The 24,647-nt window shown below is 45.9% G+C and overlaps 1 protein-coding gene across 3 annotated transcripts; it reads right to left on the bottom strand.

Moving 5' to 3' along the window:
* Positions 1-1,061: 1,061 nt before the first annotated feature.
* On the bottom strand, positions 1,062-20,078 carry LAT2 (linker for activation of T cells family member 2). Of its 3 annotated transcripts, XM_028708332.2 has the most exons (13): positions 19,375-20,078; positions 16,765-16,877; positions 15,880-15,922; positions 12,827-12,870; positions 11,326-11,374; positions 10,451-10,488; positions 8,301-8,339; positions 7,412-7,442; positions 5,613-5,671; positions 5,350-5,406; positions 4,806-4,874; positions 3,750-3,801; positions 1,062-1,294 (listed from the first exon to the last, which is right to left on the bottom strand). In XM_028708332.2, exons 2-13 carry the CDS (start codon positions 16,850-16,852, stop codon positions 1,282-1,284), a joined length of 582 nt encoding a protein of 193 aa, XP_028564165.2. In that variant the 5' UTR covers positions 16,853-16,877; positions 19,375-20,078; the 3' UTR covers positions 1,062-1,281. The 3 variants fall into 3 exon arrangements, with proteins under 3 accessions (XP_028564165.2, XP_077775376.1, XP_077775377.1); XM_077919250.1 differs by lacking the exons at positions 15,880-15,922; positions 16,765-16,877; positions 19,375-20,078 and having other exon boundaries at positions 12,827-14,760; XM_077919251.1 differs by lacking the exons at positions 15,880-15,922; positions 16,765-16,877; positions 19,375-20,078 and having other exon boundaries at positions 3,750-3,798; positions 12,827-14,760.
* Positions 20,079-24,647: the final 4,569 nt, after the last annotated feature.

Here is a 24,647-nt window from a genome sequence, read left to right as displayed (position 1 = left end):
GCAAACTTGACTGCTGCCTCGCTGGTCACATCCGGATCATGGAGAACAGGATACAGCTATCCGTTAATTAGGTGATACCACAGTGAAATCAGATGCCCCAAAGGAACATTTTTCCTTTGTTGGAACAGTTTGACCCATGCCTGCAGAGGGAAGATCCTTCTGCATTGAATACAATACAGTGGTTAAATGCGGGGAAATTGCATGGCAGACAAGCTCATTGACTCAGAGGTCCCCTTCATGGACAAGTTAAAAAACACAGGTCCCAATGGCAATCATCAGTTGACACCACTTCCTACAGCCCTCCATTGGGAGAACAGCTTCTATCTTCATCTTGTTGCTTAACTAGCTTACTGAGCCATAAGAAGACCTGTCTTTTTACCCTATAACTGCTGAACGTGCACTTTGTAGACCACAGGGGCCTCGGAAAAGATACAGACCACACTGAGCTGAAGTCTCTCTATTTCTTTCACAAGAGATCCACCCACTCGTTCTTCTGCTAAGCGATAAATGTTGAACTTGCCTTGCAAGCTAAAACAAACGCAGCTACAATTAACTCACCGGAGGAAAGCGAAGATGTTTTCACGGGGCGAACTACAGAACTGTGCTACCAGTCTGTGCAGAAACAACACTCAGAATAATTATTTTTTATCCCCACTTGAAGAACTAGGGCCCGAAACTGTATTTTCACCAATCAGAAGCTAATGGTTGTCCATGCCTTGTATTGGCCAAGGGAATAAAGATGTATCAGGATTTGTTGCTAGGTGTTTGATGGCAGAAGGGCAATAATTTCGCTCCCAATTATTCAACCATTGCAGCGCCCACATAAGGCTCCCCCACTCTGGGGGGCTTTCAAAATTACACCGTAAACAGCACTGCTCTGGAATAACCTCAACTTCCCAGATGTTGTTGGGACACGTTCCCCACCCCAGCAGAATGGTCAAATCTCTTGTTGTGAATTATACACAGGGGTCGCTTGCTTCTTTTATTTTCTAAACTGCTTAGAATACAATAGACTTTGCTCTGGCTAACAGACGGAACAAATAAAGCAAGAAAACGAAATGTAGATTGCCATTTGCTCATACTTCCTTTATGAACAATCTCTCTCCCCCTTAACACATGCACGCACTTTCCAGTTGACTCTTTTTGGAGAGTGGCCTGCCTTGGTGAGGTGCTCATCGCTGAATTTGCTTGAAGTTGAACTGCAAGGCAGGAACTAGCTGCAAATGGCCAGGTTCCCTGGACTGTAGAATGAACGACTGCCAAAGCTCTCTTCGCCAGCTCTTAGGCAGGAAACCTAAAGGGAAGAGGGTGGATAGATAAGAGGACTCTTTACAACCTCAGTGAGTTGTAGGGGATCGTTAAAGTCGAATCCCCCATTTGATGCATCTCCAATAGATGGCCATCCAGCATGTGCTTCAAGACATCCAACAACCAAGAGATCCTCCATCCCTTTTGGGTCATTTTGTCGCATTGTTGAACTTTTCTTGCAGTCAAGATGCTGCTTCTGTTGCAAGTGACCCACCCCACTCATTCTCCCTGCGGGCAACTTAAGTAAATTTGATTAAGTCCTGCCCTGTGGGGCAGCTGCAGAGACCAACCTTCACCAATATGGAAACCATTCAGATATTGCAACTTTGCAATCATCCTCGCTCAGCATTCTTCTTCAGGCAATTCCTCTGACCTTTCCTGGTCAGACTCCCCCCCACCCCAATTGCCCTGTCCTGAACCTGTTGTAACTGATCTGTACTCTCAAAAGTGTGGGCCCCCAAACAGGACACAGTGCTCCAGAAGAGGTCCTCCTAGTGCAGTAAAATTACTACCTATTCTGACTTGGAAACCATGGCTCTAGGAACTCAAAAACAGCATTAGCTTTCCTCACCGCCACATGCTCTGCTTGCAAACAACTGCAATCCCGAGCTCTTCCCTGACATGTTATCATCTCCATCCCTTCCAAGTTCTATGCATCTGGATTTGGCCGGTTGTATGGGGCATCCCCAGGTTTTCCTAGGTTTGAGGCTTTTCCCATTTCTTTTCTCCCTTTTGGGTCTCCTCACCCCAAAACGGGGGAGGCTGTGAAAGAACTGGACTAAAGGATTGGCTCAGAGCTCAAAAAAAGAAGAAGGATGCGAGAAACTCAAGTCACTCCAGCCTAGTCTTGTTTACACAGGGTTGGGCAACCTTTTCAGAGCTGAAGGCCTCATTCACTTGGAGGAAAGTGGTCAGGGGCCACCAACCAATGGCAGTGAGTCAAAACAGAAAAGTGGGTGAGACACCCCTCTTCTCTCTCTCCCTTATTCGACTACAGTGGTGCCTTGCAAGACGAAATTAATTCGTTCCGCGAGTTTTGTCGTCTTGCGATTTTTTTCGTCTTGCGAAGCACGGTGTCGGGAAAGTTTTGGAAAAGCTTCAAAAATCACCAAAGTCTTTAAAAACCTCAAAAAAGGCTACCACACCGCATTCTATGAGTTGCTCCTTGAAGTCAAGTCGCAACTGTATTAACGGTGTTAAGAAAAAGGAAACAAACTTGCAAGACGTTTCCGTCTTGCGAAGCAAGCCCATAGGGAAAATCGTCTTGCGAAGCAGCTCAAAAAACAAAAAACCCTTTTGTCTAGCGAGTTTTCCGTCTTGCAAGGCATTCGTCTTGCAAGGTACCACTGTATCACTGTCTTCCATTTTCTTTTGTGGAACATAGGGGAGGCATCAAAGGAGATGGAGGGCCAGTAGCAGCTGCAGATTGCCAACCTGTGGTCTAGTCTGACAGCAGAACAGAAAGGGGAAGAGCCCTGGCTCAGTGGTAAAGCAGCTGCTTTTGATGCTAAAGGTCCCAGGTTCAGTTCCCAGTGGCATCTCCAGGTGGGAGAAACCCTGAACTGCTGCTAGCCAGGGGAGTCTATGGAGCTGGTCAGTCCACTATATAGCCCACTAGGCAGCTTCCTATATAGCTCTCCCGACATCTGAGCTGAAGGTCTTTCCTTTATTTATACCCCGCCCTCCCCAGCCAAGGCCGGGCTCAGAGCGGCTTACAAGCAATAATAAAAACAAGATGAATGATTACAACTTAAAAACAAAAATAAAATACAACATCCAAATAATGGAACATCAAAATATTAAAATGTAGCCTCATTGCAGGAGGAGAAGGAAAAGAAAAAAGAAAGAGAGGGAGGGAGGGAATCAAATTGGCTCCAAGCCAAAGGCCAGGCGGAACAACTCTGTCTTACAGGCCCTGCAGAAAGAAATCAAATCCTGCAGGGCCCTGGTCTCATGAGGCAGAGTGTTCCACCAGGCTGGAGCCAGAGTTGAAAAGGCCCTGGCTCTGGTTGAAGCCAATCTAACTTCCTTAGGGCCCGGGACCACTAGGGTGTTGTTATTTATGGACCTTGAGGCTCTCCGTGGGGCATACCAGGAGAGGCGGTCCCGTAGGTACGAGGGTCCTAGGCCGTGAAGGTTTTATTAGGCAGGTTTTGCATCTGGGACCTTAGGGGTATAACCACATGCTCTTAACACTGAACCATTGAACAACCTGAGCTGAGGGAGAAGCCATCGAAAGTTCTCAAGCAGACAATGACTGCGTGTATGTTTTGGACCACAACTCCCACTAGCCTGAGACCACATGTGCTGGCTGGGGCTGATGAAAGCCATAGTTTAAAACATCTGCAGGGGAGCAGCTTGTGGAAGCTTGCTTTACACTCGTCTGCCAGAGGCAGGGAGAAAAAGGCAGACACACACACACACACACACACACAAATTACCTGCAGTTTGGATGTGAATTGATGTAATCTGATTCATCGTCGTCAGAGTCTTCTGGTTTGAGAAAAACATTCCAGGGTTGGTCCAAGACATTTTTGATGTAAAAATCTCCACATGTCTCCCTCCCAATCATGCACTAATTAGCTAGGGGCATGATCTACCACAACTTCATTCTGCTGAGGTAAAGTGGTCTTGGGCAGTTTATTGTGTTCATCCTAGGAAAACTTCCCAGATATTTGAGTCCTATAGATGCAATAGCTGACTTCAACCATCAAGCTAAACCATAGTTCAGTCCAGTGGTACCTCAAGTTACAGACGTTTCAGGTTACAGACTCCGCTAACCCAGAAATAATACCTCAGGTTAAGAACTTTGCTTCAGGATGAGAACAGAAATCGTGTGGCGACAGCAGGAGGCCCCATTAGCTAAAGTGGTACCTCTTTTAAGAACAGACCTCCAGAACGAATTAAGTTCTTAACCCGAGGTACCACTGTACAATGCAAACAGGCCATACAGCAATGAGAAGAAATTAAGAAACTTTTAGTTAACCCCAACTTGTCATGTTGCCCAGACCCGAAATGAGGGCTAACACTAACAAAAGTGGTTTAAATAAGCCAGCTTTGGTATGTTTGAAACAGATAATAAATGCTAACCATGGTTGGGTCTACACAACATAAAACCATGGTTAGCCCGAAGTGGAAGCTTCTGAACTTGCACTTGTGTGGAAGGAAGAGGGAAGAGGTATCACCAAGGACTCAGGGCACAGACACAAATTTGCCTAAAATTTGCATGTACTAATTTAAATGCACAGATGCAAATTTAGTTCATCTTTCAGAAGGGAAAAAAATAAATCTGGCTTTTGCTATCAGGGCTTACTGTTACGGGCTGGTACATCACTACAATCCGTTCCATAGCTAGAAAGCAGGAAAATGCTTTATGTGCAGAGCAGATAGCTCAAGAAAGTTAGCCAAGTCACACATGACATGCATCATATAATCAAAGAATTGAGATTGTAGATGATTTCTAAGATTTCTCAGAGAATTTGCAGCCCGTAGTTCACCTGCGATCTGCGAGTGCTTCCATATATGGATCGTCGTGCTGTTTTCATAGACATCCACATCTGCCAAGACTACAGAAAGGAAAAAGAATCCAGTCAGGGGAGGGAGCTGAAATTATTTGATTATTATTACTACATAAAATGTCTCGAAGCAACTTACAATTGTAAAAAGAAACAAGCAAAGAAACAAACAAACAACTGCAAGGACTTAAAATGTCAAACAAGATGAAGATTGCCAGCTGAGCAAATCTCATCCAGGTCCTATAGGTAATCGGTTAGGGACCTAGGATTCTGCGGGCAGGTAGGGTCTTAACCTGCGTACCAGATAGAGCTGGTAAACAGCTGCCCTGGACACAGAATTGACCTGTGCCTCCATGGACAGCTATGAGTCCAAAATTACTCCCAGGCTGCGCACCTGGTCCTTCAGGGGCACAGTTACCCCATTCAGGACAACAAATTATAATCCTTATTAACAAGGCTGAGTTGATGAAATTATGCCTGGTGTTTAGAAAGTGGAGAGATAAACACCCAAGTAAGTAGAATTTACCAAGCCCACTGCTTCTTGATGGGCCAGCCACGTTTTGATAAGAGTAGGTATCGTCATCTGAAAGAGGAAATATTTGAGAATCAACATGGCATAAAAAAAAGCCCAGTATCGATTAGGTGCTTGGCTGAATGCATATAGGAGGAGGGATGTGTTCGTGTGCCCCCGACCCAGCCCCTGGGTGCGCTGAGCACGGTATCTTCAGGACCCTCCACACATCCAAACTGCACACTCTTCATCTGTGTATTCTTGTCTCGTCCACTTACCACTGGATTGCCTTACGAAACTCCCACAGTTGTAATAAATATCTGCAGCGATTGGTTTGCTAGAAGAGGGAAGAAGAGGGAGGGGGGCAGGAAATCCTTATGGAGTCAGAGAGAAGGATTTCCACCCAGAGCTCAATATTTTTGCTACTGAAAAGGCACTGTGACTTGCCCAGGAAGCATTTGCTACGCAGCTCCAACATTTATTTATCACTGGCACCGCCATATGAAATACCACAAACAGACTAAAAACACAGTATTACAATAAAGCCACCAGGCACATCAGCAAGAGCCGGTTGGGAAATAATCTTAGGCCCAAAAGGCCTGTCCAAATAATACAGTTATTAGAAAAGCGAGCAGGGGTGGCTCCTGGTGAACCTCTATTGGCCAGGAGTTCCACAGGGCACTGTCCTGACAAACTAAAGGCTTGGTCCCTGGTACAGGCCAGTTGAAACTCAGGAGCATGTGAGACCAGTAAAGGTGGCCTACGCTCCTGCATTATTGCGCCTGTTTTCTGAGGTGAAATGCTAAGAAGAACATAAGAAGAGGCCAGCATCCTGTTCTCACAGTGGCCAACCAGTTGCCCAAGAGCCCTCTCCTCTCCCTGCAGTTTCCAGCTGCTGGTATTCAGAAGCAATAGTGCCTCCAACTGTGGAGGCAGAGCAGAACAATCCTGGCTAGCAGCCGTTTGTAACCTTCATCTCCATGAATTTGTCTATTCCTCTTGTAAAGCCATCCAAGATGGCGGTGTTGTGAGAGGCAGGAGGCACTGGAAGAGGCCATAGCTGAAATGCTTTCCATCCCAGTGACAACGCCAAGCATTTTGAGACTCTCTGGGCCAAAGAAATACGTTTTTTGATGGACCACTCTTTCCATCTAACCCTAAAAGCCTTCCGAAGGAAGCAGCTTCCGGAAGACCTCATGGGGGGCACAAAAAGATTGTAGGAGCAATTTGATAAATATGCATGTAGGGCAGTTTAGGGGCTAGTTTTGGGTGTGAAGCTACTGGATATTTTTTACCAGAGCTTTATGCTCCCTTCAATATTGATGTACATTAAAGGAACTGCTAATTTGGGTCAATTTGTTTTTTTAAACGTTACGTTGTAGCGACATTATACTTTTCATTGTGTACCCTTATGGTACTACTGAATTTAGACTGTGAACCATGTAATCATAGACGTGGAAGAGTTGGAAAGGGTACCTGAGGATCATCTAGTCCAACCCCATGCAATGCAGGTATATGCAGCTGCCCCATAGGGGAGCAACCTTGGCATTATCAGTGCCATGCTCTAACCTTTAATTTGAATTCAGCCTGATCTTTTATTTCCCTTCTCTTCCCTCCCCCTCCCCTTTTATGAAGATCACCTGCTCTGAGACCCCACAGCTAATTCTCCCCTGGCCTCCTCGCTGGCCCAAGTAGGACCAATTCAGCCAGCTAGCCCTGGGGATTATCTAATTGATTTTTGATTTTTATTGGTATTCATGTTTTTATACTGTATTTTATGCTGCTTTTATAATTTATAATTAGGTGTTTTTGAACCGGGAAGGGCAGGGTATAAATAAAAAAATATTATTATAATATTATCATCATCATTATCATCATCATCACCAACTGAGCTATGTCGAGCGCAGAGGCATTTGTGGAATTTATTATAAGAGGGTATTGGCTATGACCAAGATTTCACGTGGCCTATGTAGGGGGGAAACAGAGTCCGCTGTACCTAAGAGATCAGGAGAGTTTCAAAATAAGCAACACACACACACCCTCCTGCCCCCAAAGCCTATTGCAACCCTGGACTTACACATATGCAGGATCTTGCTCCATCTGCAGCACTGAAAGTACAATTGAGTGACCGTTAGTTCAAAGGCCATGCACATCATCAAGATAAAATTCAGAAGACTGTGCTGAGGTTTCCCCTCCAAATCCCAGTGGTGCTGGGACCAAAGTTTATGGCAGAGAATGGAGAGATGAGTTCATCCAACAAGCCCTTGCACACAGGGTGAGGAAACAAGATGGCTTTGCTCTTGGCAAGGGAGAGGGGACAGGGCAGGGCGGCGAGAGAGTTGGGGCCATGCTTCTCTTGCGCAGAAAGATTCTGCTTCAGGATGATCCTGGCTCATTCTCCTCCCATGTTCAGTGGCAGCGGCGCTGGAAGGGGGAAAACGGGACACTCTCGGATAGCTTCTGTAATTCTGTGCATGTTCAGGGGAAATAGGGACATTTGACGGGTATGGTACTGTTGACTCATGAAACAGCAAGGCTCCATTTATGGGGAAAGGGATACCCTTCATGGGTATTCCATCTTCTGATTGTACACACCCCAGTTTTGGACAAATCCTGGCCTCTTGTAGTCTCTTGGAAACAGTGGCCAAAGGGGGCTGGATCCCCTCTAGCCAGTGGCGTAGCGTGGGGGGTGCAGGGGGGGCCGGCCGCACCGGGCGCAACATCTGGGGTTAGGGCAAATCCATGGGTTAGGGTGCACAAATCCACGGGTTAGGGGGTGCAAATCCATGGGTTAGGGGGCGCAAATCCACGGGTTAGGGGGCGCAAATTACTTGCCTTGCCCCGGGTGCTGACAACCCATGCTACGCCACTGCCTCTAGCCCTCTGAAATTCACCCAGCACCAGTCAGTGCTCAAATCACATCATCCGTTTCCTTTACCTTCGATATGCTGAAGTAGCGCACTTACCTTTTTCAATATTTTGATACCTGGGCTCAGGGCAGGCTTCTGAAAAGAAAAACCATGACTGGGTGTGATGAAGTCCTGCCTGTTTCTGCCTGTGTTTGGCACGTGTTCATTCATAATTTCACCTTGCCCCATTTCAACATTTATTTTTAAATCTACATGATATGAATACTATTGAAACACACATTGTTCTGGCACAATGTATTGACAAATGTATTTTATGCAAATGCGTGCATTTGTCAACGTTTTGTTTATCCTTTGAGATCCACTTGGGTACTTCAGTACTAAAAGAAAAGAAAGAAAGGCAAAATATGGAAAGTGCAAAATCTGAAGAATGGTTCTATTCAATTCTGAACATGAATCCCCAAAGTCAGTGAGATCTGTGGGTCTTTCTTCCTCCCAGACCTTTTTTTAAAAAAATCTGGATCTGAGTGATTTCGAGTCTGAGTGGAGCTTGTCAAGCACTAAAACTGCTTGGACATTTGCAAAGCAATAAGCAGGGGCAGGGATGGTTTCAAATTAGATGGGCATTATTGGTGTGTTGACATTCCTGCATTGAAGAGGGTTGGATTAGATGACTCTCAGGGTCCCTTCCAACTCTACAAATCTATAATGAGAAATCAAAAAAGAGTTTTGTTCCCCATCACTTCCCCAACAAGCTAAATTAGAAAGGCTACAACGCCGCCACCCTCCTGAGGGTATCGTGGAGAACGAGTTGGGGAGGGAAGTGTTCCCTCTCTGACCCTGGAAATATCTGCCAGCCATGGGTCGCTCTCTTCAGAGGCTGCTCTGTGAGGTCTCCCCAGTACAGGCCTGGGAAACCTGTGGCCCTCCAGATGTTAGGATCATAGAATCAGAAAGGACCCAGTGGAAAATCTAGTCCAGCACCCTGTAATAATCATAATAATAATTATTATTTGTATCCCGCCCTCCCCGGGCAAAGCCGGGCTCGGAGCGGCTAACAACAGGTAAAAATAGCAGAGTGTACATAAAACCGCACAGTCAATTAATTAAAATACATTCTATAATCAATTCAGAATCAAATTAATGGCAACCATGGGGTTCTACGAAGATTACAGAAGGAGAGAGGGGGTCAGACTGTGCCTTGGCCGTAGCAGGAATATGTAGCTGTCTCTTCTGGGGATCAAACCTGCAACCTTGGGGTTATCGGCACCATGTTCTAACCAACTCCATCTCCCATCAGGCATCTTGCCCAATATTCAGGGATGGTGGGAATTGCGGTCTAGCAACATCAGCCCTATTTAGGAAAGTTTTTAATGTTTGATTCTATTTTTGATATTCTGTTGGGAGCCGCCTAGTGTGGCTGGGGAAATAATAATAATTATTATTTGGAGAGCCACAAGCTCATTGCCCCTGCAGATTTGCTTCAGGCAACATTCAAGGTCTATGATGAATATTCCTGAACATAATCCTCAATTTTGATGTATATTCTCTACTGATTTGCAATGAAAACCACTGCTTGCTTCCAGAGGTAGCATTCCCCAATGCTACTACCTTCAGTATCTTAGCTGAGTTGCGTACATGCTTGCATTCAAGTGATGTGGATGCTGGTTTCAGCCACTCCTCCTGGGGCTTCTCTATACAGTGGTACCTCAGGTTAAGTACTGAATTTGTTCTGGAAGTCCGTTCTTAACCTGAAACTGTTCTTAACCTGAAGCACCACTTTAGCTAATGGGGCCTCCTGCTGCCGCCGCACCGCCAGAGCACGATTTCTGTTCTCATCCTGAAGCAACGTTATTAACCTGAAAAGCACTATTTCTGGGTTAGCAGAGTCTGTAACCTGAAGCGTCTGTAACCTGAAGCATCTGTAACCCGAGGTACCACGGTATCGTTTAACCAGTTTTTCCTCCTCGCCCTTTGCGAACCACAGTTCCCAGGATTCTTTGGGGGAAGCCATGCCTGCCCAAAGTGGTGTGATACTGCTTTAAATGTCTGGTGCAGAGGTCACAAAAACAGGCTTTTCATGTGGCCTGTTTCACAGAAACACGCCAGCATCATGGACACGACGCTATCAGACTTGCACACTTTAAAATCCCCATCAGTTCCAGCGAGAGAATATTGAAGCCTATGCCTGAGTTTAGTCTGGCTCATGGGGCCTTTTCAGGTCCTGTTAAATGAGTAAGAATACTTACGAAGGTGACTTGGGAGGGGCGGATGTTTGCTTCTTGTGCTAAAATATAGAGGGACATATTTAGAAACGGAGGAAGAATACGAGAAAGCAAGGAATGCTAGATCGTGGCGTGCCCAAGCCTACCCAATTGCTTAGACTGAGTGCTTGGCCAGGCAGATGGTAACCGGACACAGCACCTTTTCAGCAGTGGTACCTGGTTTCTAAATTAAGGTTACTAGATTTTTTTCAAAGAATCCGGGGACACTTTTTTTAAAAAAAGAGAGAAAAAAAGTTATTTAAAAAGTTTTTGTTTTTTAAAAAAGAAGTAATATCTTCTCTTCTGTGGGCAGTTGGCCGGGTGGCTGGGCGCTCTTGCTCCCGGCTCGATTTGGGTTGCGGAGGGTTCAGCGGTTCCCCCAGTTGATGTGCCAGGCGTCCCCGGTTCCCCCTTGGCAGTGGCAGCAGCAGTCTCAGCAGCCCAGAGCCAGCCTGGTAGTGCAGTTGGCTCTGGCTGGCTTCAGGAGCTGTTCGCTGCTGTGGCACCTGCCATTTTGCCTTGCCGTAAGTCCTCATATGATGTATCTTCTGCCGTTGAACCAATCGCACAACATTCATTCCCTACTAATAAATCTACAACACTTAAAATATAAATCCAGGGACATTAAATGAAATCTGGGGACATTCTGGGGACGGATTTTGTCCGGGGACAGATTTGTAAATCTGGGGACTGTCCCTGGGAAATGGGGACATTTGGTAACCATATTCTAAATGCGGGCGAGGGGGGAGGAGAGAACCATATTCAATACCCTAAGCGCCCACTGGGGTAAAAATGAAATAAATGCATCAGGCTGATGGAGGATGGTCTCTTTCAGAGGCTGCCAAAGCAGCCCGACGTACCTTTGTCCTGGCATGTCACATGGGATTTTTGGACAGTCATGTCTTGACACTGAAATCAGAGAGGAGAGAGAGAGACAACAAGTAGTCACGCCTTTGGAGGGGAAAGATTCAAATGCTACTAACTACATCAATGCAGAAATGTCGTTTCTGCTACCGCCAAAAGAAGGAGGTGATGCCTGGGACTGGTTGGATGCAGAGGGATGGTGAATGGAACCAGCTGGGAATTCCCCAGGGGAAGAAGGCTCAGAGCCCGGGGAATGGTGGTGGGACAGGGGAGAAGACTTGGAAGAGGAGGTGTCAGAAGCTGAAGAGGTAACAGGGCTTAGTGAGCGGGGAGAGTCTGTGGCAGAGAGCAGTGCAGAATCGGAGGCAGAATCAGAGATGGGCCAAGAGGCAGAGATGAGTCAGGCTGGTGAAGAACCACAGGCAGGGCCGGATTTAGGTTTGATGAGGCCCTAAGTTACTGAAGGTTGTGGGGCCCTTTATATGTCCAGCTGACCTTCGTCAACAACAAATTGTTGCTGTTTTTTGTGTTGAATATATGCTATGTGGTAATTTATGGACCTAATAGGTATCTAAAGCCATTTGTACATAACAAAATATGTATTTTATCAAAATAATTGTTGAACTTATATTTTGGAAATGTACATCCAGGTTATTTTTCCTTTAATTTTTTGGGGGCTCCCAAGAGAGTGGGCCCTAAGCTATAGCCTGTTTAGCTTATACATAAATTCAGCACTAATCACAGGCGTCTCCCCCTCCTGCTGTGACCAGCTTCATTCCGCCCTTGCATCCCAGAACCAGAAGAGGCATGAAAAGGGCGGAGGAGGGCTTGGCTGTACGCAGGCACAGTCTCCAAATGCTTGGAACAAACCCTTGAGAGATGAGGAGCTTGTCGCAGCAGGAGCGGGAGAAACTCATGACTCTTCACCAGCCCAACTCATCTCCGCTTCTCGGCCTCCCTCCTTCTACTCTCCTGCTTCAGCTTCTGCCGCTGATTCTGGACTTCTCTCCATCACAGACAGAGAAGTGGAGACAACCACCCAATGGTAAACTCTCTAATCCTGGGCTAAGCTGGCTAACTGCATCATCCTTCAAAACGGAACATGGTTTCCAAAGACCACATATCAGGTGCAACGCACAATCACCTATATGGATCCACTTTGGCCATAGCAAACAGTGGGAGTTAACTCAAAAGAACACACTGACACCTCTCTCACCACCGAAGAAATAGCAGAGAACCTACACAAGTGACGCTGACACAAAACCCCACATATATTAAGTAAAGTAGAAACATTGCTACCTGACCCCACCCCCACTCACCTTTCCCCCCTCCAACTTTCCCCCCTTTTCTTCCTAATGTCTCAACAAATGAAACTGATCTGTAAAAAATGTTACTTGAAAAAAGAGAGAGAGAGAGAGACATTGCACATAGTTTTGAAAACCAAGAAAATATTGAATAATAAAAAAAACCAAAAAGGGGGGAAAAGAACACACTTACTCGAATGGGAGCGGACCGCCTCAAACCTTTGCTGCTCTCCATAACTGAAAAGATACGGGGAGAATCTTTGGTGTTTAGTTTTCAACATTTTGCTGCCAAGGACTGCATTCCCTACATTATGTGCAAAGATGTGGGAGAAATTCAACTTAAAGTTGACAGAATATGCACAACTTGCAGACTTAACATATAGAATAAGAGAACAAGAAGAACATACGTTTAAAGAAGACTGGAAAACGTTTATTGAATATATGGAAAATAATCGAGTGCAGCTGAAAACGCTGGCAGCTTTAAGATAAATTTGACAGCGTAAATGATTTTTGATGGATGCAATAATGGAAAACCGATTCATATAGTTTTTGTAAAATATGCAGGGATATAAGATATGCAAAATGAACCATGGAAAGAGAAGAAGGGTAGTCATTGATATCTTAAGTATGTAAAATGTTTACCTGAAATTGTAAAACAGAAAATTTAATAAAAATCATATTAAAAAAATGGAGAAATTCAGTTCAGTTCATGTTTAAAGGCAAATCTATCAAATTCACACTTTCAGAAAAATATGATTATTCCTGCATTGCAAATCACCCTTGGGATGCCTTTCAACTCAACAATTTGATGCTTCTATGAGAATTGAAACACAGCCATCCTTTGAAATTCCTATTTATCCAAATTTTGCAAATGCAGTTCTCTCACAAATGTCTACACATGATATTAGGGGGAGATGTGCTTAGCAATTAGCATATTATTGGAAATAACATAAAAAATGTGCCACATTAGGATAAACTGCTTGCAAAGGCGTATTCGTTAGGGAAAATTCATAACAAAATTCTGAAGAATTTTCATGAAGGTGTTTTAAAGAAAAGATCGCAAATTCCTGCAGAAATTTGGAGAAATGGTTAAGGTTGGAAAAAAGGAGAAACCGAGAGAGCCAGCAGTAGCCAGGGACAAGCCAAAAGTGGGCAGCTCACCCCTTCTCTCTCTGCCACCCAACTCTCTCCACCTAAACCAATATGAAATTAGGCAGCATGCCAGCTATGGCTTTTAAGACACCAGTTTGCCCATCCCTGGCCATTGGCCACATGAGCTGGAGTCCGATAGTAAGGCCACAGGCTTCCCCATCCCTGAATGAGAGAAAGCAGAGCCGACCTCAGTTACAGAGTAGACTGCTGCAATGCGCCCTCTGTGGGGCTGCCCTTGGAGACTGTTTGAAAATGCCAACTAGTGCAGGATATGGAACACTAATGTTGGAACTCAAAGCACACATTGCACCAATTCTGTGCTGTTTGCATTGCCTACCAATTCGCTTCCACACAGAATTTATGACACTGCTTTGGGACTCCTTCAGATTGGTGTTTTGCTGCAAAATAATAATAATAATAATAATAATAATAATAATAATAATAATACCCCACCCAAAAGGGCCGCGGGTGGTGCTGTGAGTTAAACCACAGAGCCTAGGACTTGCCAATCAGAAGGTCGGCGGTTCGAATCCCCGCGACGGGGATGCTTGGCCCCTTCTCCTGCCAACCTAGCAGTTCGAAAACACATCAAAGTGCAAGTAGATAAATAGGTACCACTCCAGCAGGAAGGTAAACGGCGTTTCCATGCGCTGCTCTGGTTCACCAGAAGAGGCTTAGTCATGCTGGCCACATGACCCGGAAGCTGTACGCCGGCTCCCTCAGCCAATAAAGCGAGATGAGCGCCACAACCCGAAAGTCGGCCACGACTGGACCTAATGGTCAAGGGTCCCTTTACCTTTACCTTTATACCCCACCCATCTGGCTGGGTTTCCCCAGCCACTCTGGGTGGCTTCAAACAAAATATCAAAATACAATAATTAATCAAATATTAAAAGCTTCCCTAAACAGGGCTGCCTTCAGATGTCTTCTGAAAGTCAGATAGTTGTTTATTTCTTTGACATCTGATGTCCTTGATGCAATTAGTTGTGGGTTGTACTGGAACTTCCAGACATCATTCTGCTTCTTTAGCTGTTCTGGGATGCTTCTGTAATGTCACTGAATTATTGCCATCTGGAGGAGCCCTCTTGCATCATAGTACAACAACAACAAAAATCCGAAACATTTCCGATATTTAATTTATATGCCGCTGGTTTGTAATAAAACCTCTTTAAGCATTCTGTGTTTGGTTAATCTGCTGCTTCCCTGAGGGCCCTGTTACTGTTCCTCAGCTTGGGGATGGTTTTAGTAAACTGTTTGATTTTATTAAACTTTTTTACATGCCGACTTGGGAGAGCTAAGGCAGGTGTTCTAGGGGTTGCTCGTGCGAAAGCCGGTGCCCACACCTGGCTCGGTTGCCTAAGTGAACCTTTCCTGTCCGGAGAGCCACTCACCCGTGGCTGTCCCAATCGCTGGCAGAATCCGTCAGTGGGCGTTTCTTAAACTTCTTCCAACAAAGAAGTTCTTTCACGCCCAGTCTCCTCCTACTTTCCCTGCGCGGAAGCCTTCTGTGCAAGGAGGGCGTTGGCAGCGGAGGACCCTTCCTCCCCCCGCTGGTCCCCGGCAAGGAGTCATGTGACCCCCTCTCAGATTCCCCCATCTGCCCCCCTTCTCCACTGGAGCTAAGCTGATTCCCCCCTTCCCCAGAAGATGGACTGCCTCTCCCAATCCCAGGACGCTCTCTGGGATCCCTCTGGACTGGAGCTTGCTCTCTGCCTCCAGCACTGATGGCAGTTCCCTGACAGCAGGGTAGAAAACTCTGGCCCAAAACCTGTGCTGCCTTGCAGCTATGCTCATTTGTGAGAAAGGCTTTCTTGAGGAACAATCTGTACCTGCTGCCTTGTGGGATATCTTTGGGAAAATAAAAGTTTAAGGAGTAAATTTGGAGTGGATGGCATCTTGTGCGCCCCCTTCTGGCAACTCCTGCAGTCAATATGGTGCCAAACATATTGCTCTGCTTTCCTTTGGACCACATCAGTGAGGCCAAGAGGAGGGTCTTGTTGTCTGGGCAGCCCAGGACCTCCATACACACTGCCCAGGCTTACACCCCAGAGAGAAATAAGAGAATCAGACATGCAATGGTGATCAGCTACTTACTGATTCCTCTGACTGTCCAGGCCTGTCTGCTCCTGTCTCCCTCCTACAAGGAGGAGAGAGAGAAACACAAACATTTGTGAGCTAAAATTATACAAAAGGTGGGAGTGGGGAAAACTAACATAGCATGGTCCAGAACAAAAAGTTGTCATTTGTCAAGAGAAGATGAAAAGGGGGAAATCAGGGTCATTCTAAGGTTGTGTGTGGTAGGTGCATTTGCAGAGTGTGTTTGGCAGGGCAGTATCATTGTGCCCATTTTACAGATAGGCAAAACTGAGGCTGAGCAACAGTCGTTTCGTCAACACATATGCTTAAGGTGTCTAATCCTGCGCACTATAAGCTTTCCAACTGCCCCATTTCCCAATAATTGTGTCCAACTACACACCCAAAAGTGGGTGTGCTGTGGGTAAAAGCCTCAGCGCCTAGGGCTTGCCGATTGAAAGGTCGGCGGTTCGAATCCCCGCGGCGGGGTGTGCTCCCGTTGCTAGGTCCCAGCGCCTGCCAACCTAGCAGTTCGAAAGCACCCCCGGGTGCAAGTAGATAAATAGGGACTGCTTACTAGCGGGAAGGTAAACGGCGTTTCCGTGTGCGGCTCTGGCTTGCCAGAGCAGAGATGTCACGCTGGCCACGTGACCCGGAAGTGTCTCCGGACAGCGCTGGCCCCCGGCCTCTTGAGTGAGATGGGCGCACAACCCTAGAGTCTGTCAAGACTGGCCCGTACCCTGGCAGGGTACCTTTACCTTTACCTTTACACACCCAAAAAAACCTTTAACGTTCTCTTTGTGGCCATAGAGGAGGCCCATTTTTCACAATGTGTTGGGGACTTATATTAAGAGGGGAAAGCCTCTAAACATGGTTCCAGATCCGTGTTTCAAAGGAAAGCCTTACCTGTCCGCTGGCATTTCATGCACATGCTGACCAAGGCTCCTAAGAACATCAAGGAGAAGGCGCCCCAGATCAGCTCCACTTGGCTCATAGCTCGATCTTGCCGCAACTACAACCTTGGAAATGCAAGAACAAAGTGGGTGGACAGCTCAAACCACAACACATTTATCTCCCCCACTCCAGCTGCACGGAAGCAGGTGAAGACTATCATACCCTCCAACATTTCTCCAATGAAAATAGAGACTTTCCATTCCATAATTATGTTTTTTTTCTTCTATTTATACCCCCACACATCTTACTGGGTTGCCCCAGCCACTCTGGCTGGCTTTCAACATATATAAAAATGTAATAAAACATTAAACTTTTTTTTTTAACCCTTCTCTATTCAGGATTGCCTTCAGACGAATCGGGGTCAGATAACTCCAAACCCTCCAACATTTATCCAATGAAAATAGGGACATTCTAAGGTAAAGCGGGACATTCCAGAATCAAAACAGTACTTGGGATGGCTTCTCTAAATCAGGGATGTCCTGGGAAAATAGGGACACTTGGAGGGTCTGGACTATGCCTGTGTGTAATCTTCTGCTCCTCTCACTTCAACCCTCTGCTGGTCCTGGGAGACAGTGGAGCAGGAGGAGGAGGTATGGAAACCCTTGACTCTCCACCAGCCTGACCTCTCTCTCCCTTCTCCTGCCTCTGACTCTTGGGTTCCCCCAAGGAATCCTGGGAGCTGTAGTTTGTTAAAGACACTGGGAATTTTAACACTGTGAAGGGGTAAACGACAGTTCCCAGGATTCTCTGGGGGAAGTCATAAGCTATAAACGTGCATTAAATTATGCTTTCAGTGTAGGGGGTGGAACCACCCTTTGCAATGCACATGATTACCTAAAGAGGGAGAGGTCTCCCCCATGGCCTTCACGCCCGGAGTCAAACGCTACCCAAACGCATCACATTCCCACCGCGATCGAACGCCTGTCTGATGACATTTGAGTGCTCGGCTTGGATATTTGAAGGGAACAAAGCAACTCACGAGGCCTTGGCTCACCAAGCAAGGAGGAAAAGCTGGAGACTCTTGCTCAGACAACTTCTCGTGCTGCCGTTGGAAAGTCTAGAATCATAGGCCTGGGGTGACCGGAAACATTGAGAGCCAGCCCTCATGGCATGCTGATCACTGGATCCCTCTAGCTCATAGAATCATGGAGATGGAAGAGATCTGGGTCGTCTAGTCCAACCCCCTGTAATCTCAACATGAGGTCTCCCATCCAATTTGAAACCATACCAGACTCTGCTTCGCTTTGCAAGTGTGCTAGCAGTTTTACGGCTGCACCACTAGGAGCTAGTGTCATCTAAGCTGACTGGCAACAGCTTTCCTGGATTTCAGATGGAGATGTTCTCAGGCCTGACTGGAGATACTGGGGTCTGCTCTCCTGCTGAGTCTGCAGCCAGTCCTTCCCTCAGCCCCAATCCTCCCTAACCCCACCAGTACAAGAAAAGACTAATAGGTTTCAACATGTGAATAAAAAAAACAACGGAAGAAGCAGTTGCTCTCTCCTGGGGATGTAACCACTGGCGTGGTTTGCAGACTAAATCCAACATCTCTTCCTCTGCCTCTCCTCTGCTGCTCAGCTGGAATTGTCTCCTAATTTACCTGAGCAACGCTGCATCCCTGACATCCATCCATCCCCTTCTTCAGAATCCACCTTTCCTGAGTGACTTTTGCTACAGCTCCTTCACGCCTAAATCCAGCCAGAGTACATGCACCTTAAATAAAGCCAGAAGCTGGTGGGAATTGTAGTGCAAAACGTCCAAGGGCACCAGGTTGGTGGAGGTCAGCCAATAGTGTCCCGGGAGAGGGAATGGCCAGGTTATTGGACACAAGCCAGAAGAGGAGCCCTTGTGCTAGGAGGGAAGGGTGTGCGCCATTATATGGCACCTTTTTGTTGCAATTTCCACATTGTAACGGATAAAGGCTCAGCATGTTGGCACATTTTTCGATTTTAACTGCCTAGCAGATAGCCTCACATCTAAGTTCAGAAAGAAGGAGAGAGATTCAAGGATATCGTAGGCTGGCGGTAGAGAGAGAGATATTAATGGGATAGAAGGAGAGCAAGGGCGAGAACCTAAGATAGATAGATAGATGATAGCTAGCTAGCTAGATAATTTATTACGGTCGGAGACCAGCTTATAACACACTTGGGAGTACAGTCACAGAAGGAAAACAAACAATTGAAACAATGTACAACAATAAATTTAAAATTTATAAATGCAATAAGCGTATAGACACTTAAAACTTTAAGATAAACTACGGCAGGGAGTTGACCCAGAGTCACCCATGGAACCGAGTTTGGGGATTTTCTTAACGAACTAGTTTGAGTCAGGAGATGGTCTGCGCCTACAGATCTGTACACAGAACCTGGCGACCATCCTAGAAGCTATTCATGCAGAGGAATGAAATAAGGTCTTAGCGGGTGACTGCCTGGACAGACAAATTAATACCCCTAAATTAGTCTTTCGCCCAAAAGATTCCCCCATTTCTCCGAGAACCCAGAAGTGCAGTGTCTGGAGTTGAGGAAGGAGGAGCAAAAGTGAGAAGGCACCTGAAGGCAGCCCTACCTTCTGGCTCCAGTTGTTCTCAGGAGCTGCAGCTGATCCTTTCCCCTCCGGCCATCTCCCCTCGCTCGCTCGTTTCTGCAGAAAGAGCTGACCTCAATGTGGTCACTCGCTCACAGAGACGGTGAGCAGACCTCTCGCTTCCTGTTCCCCTACGTGAGTCACCAAACCCAGCATCCGGCAGCCGGGCTCGGACGCGGCCCTCTCATCAAACCACAAGACCAAAAGCAGAGTCATGGGCTGGAACGCCTGCGCGTCGCATTCAGGTCAACCGCTCAGCCAAACCTGGAAAAGGCTGGCTTAAATCCTACAGGTTGACTTGGAGGAATATCGGAAGCTGCCTTCACAAGAGAGGCAGACCACCGGGGTCAGCCAGCTCAGTGCTGCCCACAATCATTGGTAGTGGCTCTACGGGGTTTTGGGCAAGTCAACCTGGATAGCTCAGTTCATTAGAGCATGGTTCGGGGTTTGGACTGGGTGTCCATCAATATGCAGATGATACCCAGGTCTACCTCTCTTTCAAATCGGAACCAGTGAAGGCGGTGAAGGTCCTGTGTGAGTGCCTGGAGGCGGTTGGAGGATGGATGGTGGCTAATGGATTGAGGTTGAATCCTGACAAGACAGAAGTACTGTTTCGGGGGGACAGGAGGCTGGCGGGTAAGGAAGACTCCCTGGTCCTGAATGGGGTAACTGTGCCCTTGAAGGACCAGGAGCGCAGCCTGGGAGTCATTTTGGACTCACAGCTGTCCATGGAGGCGCAGGTTAATTCTGTGTCCAGGGCAGCTGTCTACCAGCTCCATCTGGTACGCAGGCGCTAAGACCCTACCTGCCCGCAGCCTGTCTCACCAGAGTGGTGCATGCTCTAGTTATCTCCCGCTTGGACTACTGCACTGCACTCTACATGGGGCTACCTTTGAAGGTGACCCGGAAACTACAACCAATCCAGAATGCAGCAACTAGACTGGTGACTGGGAGTGGCCGCTGAGACCACATAACACCAGTCTTGAAAGACCTACATTGGCTCCCAGTATGTTTCCGAGCACAATTCAAAGTGTTGGTGCTGACCTTTAAAGCCCTAAATGGCCTCGGTCCAGTAGACCTGAAGGAGCGTCTCCACCCCCATCGTTCTGCCTGGACGCTGAGGTCCAGCGCCGAGGGCCTTCTGGCGGTTCCCTCATTGCGGGAAGCAAAGCTACAGGGAACCAGGCAGAGGGCCTTCTTGGTAGTGGCACCCGCCCTGTGGAACGCCCTCCCACCAGATGTCAAAGAGATAAACAACTACCTGACATTCAGAAGACATCTGAAGGCAGCCCTGTTTAGGGAAGTTTTTAATGTGTGACATTTTAGTGTATTTTTTGTCTTTGTGGGAAGCCACCAGAGTGGCTGGATAAACCCAGCCAGATGGGTGGGGCACAAATTAATAATAATAATAATAATAATAATAATAATAATAATAATAATAATAATGGCTGATAATGCCAAGGTTGCAGGTTCGATCCCTGTATGGGACAGCTGCATAATTCCTGCATTGCAGGGGGTTGGGCTGATCCTCAAGGTCCCTTCCAACTCTATGAGTCTATGATCTTCCCTAGCCCTTTCTGGAAATTGAACCTGGGACCTTTCCATGCAGAGCGTGCACTGAGCTACAAGCCCCTCCCCTAATAATAAAGCGACTTTCCACTCCTCGTGGTTTTGAATGACCGAGAATCATAGAACTATAGAGTCAAAAGTGAACCTGAGGGTCAAACCTCCTGCAGTGCAGAAATCACAGCTAAAAAACTCCCTGGCAGATGGCCGTGCAACCTCTGCTTAAAAACCTCCAAGGAAGGAGACCCCCACCATCTTCCGAGGCAGTTCATTCCACTGTTGAAGAGCTCTTACCATCAGAATCTTCCTGATGCTCAGTTGGATTCTGCTTTCTTGTCATTTGAATTCGTTGGTTCAGGAGAAAAGGAGCAGAAGAAAAACAAGCTTGCTCCATCTTCCACCGAACAGCCTTTCAGATACTGTACTTGAAGATGGCGACTGTATCTCCTCTCAGCCTCCTCTTTCCGAGGCTAAACAAATATACCCAACACTCTGCAACTAGGCTTGGTTTCCAGACCCTTGATCAACCCATTAAAAAAAAAATTACAGTGGTACCTTGGTTTACAAACTTCATCCGTTCTGGAAGTCCGTTCTTAAACCAAAGCATTCTTAAACCAAGGCATGCTTTCCCATAGCAGCGGGGGACTCAGTTTACAAATGGGACACACTCAACAGGAAACGGACCATGTTCTGCTTCCAAGACAAAGTTCACAAACCAAAACACCTACTTCCAGGTTTGCAGTGTTCTTAATCCAAGTTGTTCATAAACTAAGCTGTTCTTAAACCAAGGTACCACTGTATAGTGGTACCTCGGGTTAAGTACTTAATTCTTTCCAGAGGTCCGTTCTTAACCTGAAACTGTTCTTAACCTGAGGTACCACTTTAGCTAATGGGGCCTCCCGCTGCCGCCGCACAATTTCTGTTCTTATCCTGAAGCAAAGTTCTTAACCCGAGGTACTATTTCTGGGTTAGCGGAGTCTGTAACCTGAAGTGTATGTAACCTGAAGCGTATGTAACCCGAGGTACCACTGTATTTCATTTCACCAACAAATCTCTTTCCAAGAAACATCGCAAGCTGATTTGACAATAATAATGTTCAAAAATGAAAATGTACACAAAAACTAATTTCAAATGCAAGACAGGTAACAGACTGGGATAAAGGTCTCCACCGAAAAGGATGCTTGATAGGCACCAAAAAGGCAATAGAGAAGACAACAATCTGATATGTAAGGGGAAGAAGTTTCAAAGGGGGGGTGCCACCACAGTAGAGGCCCAGCAGTCCGCAATGTGCCACTTTTGCTATACAACACAATAGCTGTAACTCAGTGGTCGAGAGAGCACATGGCTTTGAATTCAGAAAATTCTAGGATTGATCCTCGGCCTCTCTAGCTAAGGCGATCAGAGAACCAGGAGAGCTGCTGTCAGTCAGATCAGACAATATGGAGATGGATCTGATCTGATAAAAGGGAGATACAGGCCTAAGATTCCAGGGAGAAACATCCCATGGGATGTTTATAAAAAATATGTTCAAAAATACAATAATAGTTTTGACTCTGTGCTAGCATTCGAGTGATAAAGGAAGTAAAAGGAGGTGGACTACAATTAAGGATTTATTATGTTTTCAGAATGTATTAGAAAAATTTGAATGTAAGATAAAACATATGCAAAGGGACTTGACAGGAAGTCAAAGTTGAAGAAAAGACTTTGGAAGATAAAAAGGGAAAAAATATTTACTTTCATTATTATCATTTCTGTGCGGGTGTGGGTGTGTTGGTGTCTGCACATATGTGTTGTTGTATGCAATGTTTGGGAGGAAATAAGACGGTAAATAACAAATAACAAACTAAATATCGATGTATGTAATTTTTATTTCTTAATTATATTTAGTAGTAGTATGGCTGTATTGTTTTTTGTAACATAAAACCATTCAGTTGCTGTGCGATGGTGCCAAACCACGACATCCCTCTGAACAGAAGGAAACATTTAATGTGAAACCAAGGTTCCCCCCAGAGCTGATACAGACCCTAAAAGATCACCCCACTCAGCTGCTAAATTGCACTTGGCAAAAGCTGGCTTCAGGGCCATTTGTGATAAAAGCCATGCAATAACAGGTGGTTGTATGTTTTTCATAAATGGAGTAAGCACTAAGGGTGGAACACCAAATAAGAACATCCTGTGGTAAAATTATGGGGTTCAGGACCTAGAGCATTCCAGGGAGGCATTGCTATTGTTACTGTTTTGGTTTTTATTATGAATTTTGTGTTGGGTTTTTTAACATCTTTATTTAAAGTTCAAAAAGTACATAATTATATGTGCACTAAACATGGTAAATAAAAGAGAGAAAAAGAAAAACAGAACCCGTGTGGAAGGGAAAATAAAAGGGGGAGGGGGAAAACCCCAAAACTGTGTATTTTACAAGGTTGTTATTGTACTTCACCAGATCTTAACCTATTACAGTATTTGTAAGGATTCCAAACATCATTGAATTTGTCCATGGCAAATCTGCGTTTACATGTTGCGAGTTTGTACAAGTCTTCAATCCAATCGTAGAAGGGAGCCACATTTTTATTTTTCCAATTCATCAATATCAGTTTTTTTGCTGTGGGTCCACTCACATTGCCCTTTTGTAAGGTTCCATGTGCTGGGTATACAATTCAAGAGGATATTTTGCTCTGTAAATGTTAAGGTTGTTCCGTACAGTTGTGTTGATAGTTTCAGTTACCTTCTGCCAAAAACCTTTCAATATAGGACAATGAAAAAGCATGTTTTAGAGAAGCATTATCCCTATTGCACCTCCAACAGTTAGATACCTTAGATAGTCCTTTTTTAAACAAACGCAATGGGGTCCAGTATATTCAAAATATTATTTTGTGTTTTTATCTTGTATTTTTATGCTGTGATCCACCCTGAGATTTACGGATGAAGGGTGATATACAAATTTAATAAATAATAACATTAGCCTCAATCCCAACAGCATGAACAGCACTCCAAGCAAAATTCTCAGTTCCTATTCATTTTTGTAGTGGAGGCAAAAAAAACCAACAAAAATAAATGGTGAGGTGGATAAAATTAAACCTCTCCACCCAGCCCAACGCTCTGCAGGGGATGAAATTTTTACCCTCCCCAGATCTGAGCAATTATTATGAGTGGGCTCAGCAGATCTGCATGGGACATCCGTTGCAAAAGCTAAGCTGATTTTTGAGTGAACATCTTGTCCAGGCCAAAACCCAGAGGGTGTGCAGCTTCCGCCACCTAAGGACCAAATCAGAGATGACATCCAATGTACGCCTGCGGTTTTGAAAAGGAATGTGTTGGAATGCTAACAGCATCCCGCTTTTGGGGAGCGCTGGGAAGAGAGGCAAAGAGAAGAGCTGGATTCTGAATGGAGACATGGAAGGGAACAGCTACTCTTTCCTCCTCTTGTGATCTGGAGGGGAAACTCTCCTTTGAAGCTGGTATTTGAAATGGGAGGAAACCCCTCAGAGGAACCAACGCATTCTGAAAAATGTGCATGTTACTATTGAAAGCAACATTCGCTTCTGGCTCCTCTGTATGGACAGGAGCGAGTGAAGCAGCCAACCCTCCTCGCTCTTTCAGCAGAAGGGACAGAGCCCCGGGATGTGGCTGGCAATCTCTTGGCAAAGAATCGAGCACCCACAAATAATTAGGGACTTTCCCTTCCTGCCACC

This window comes from Podarcis muralis, chromosome 15 (genome assembly GCF_964188315.1).
Source record: "Podarcis muralis chromosome 15, rPodMur119.hap1.1, whole genome shotgun sequence".
NCBI lineage: Eukaryota > Metazoa > Chordata > Lepidosauria > Squamata > Lacertidae > Podarcis > Podarcis muralis.
Note: the sequence above shows the minus strand (reverse complement) of the source record. Positions and strands in the feature narration are given on the sequence as shown.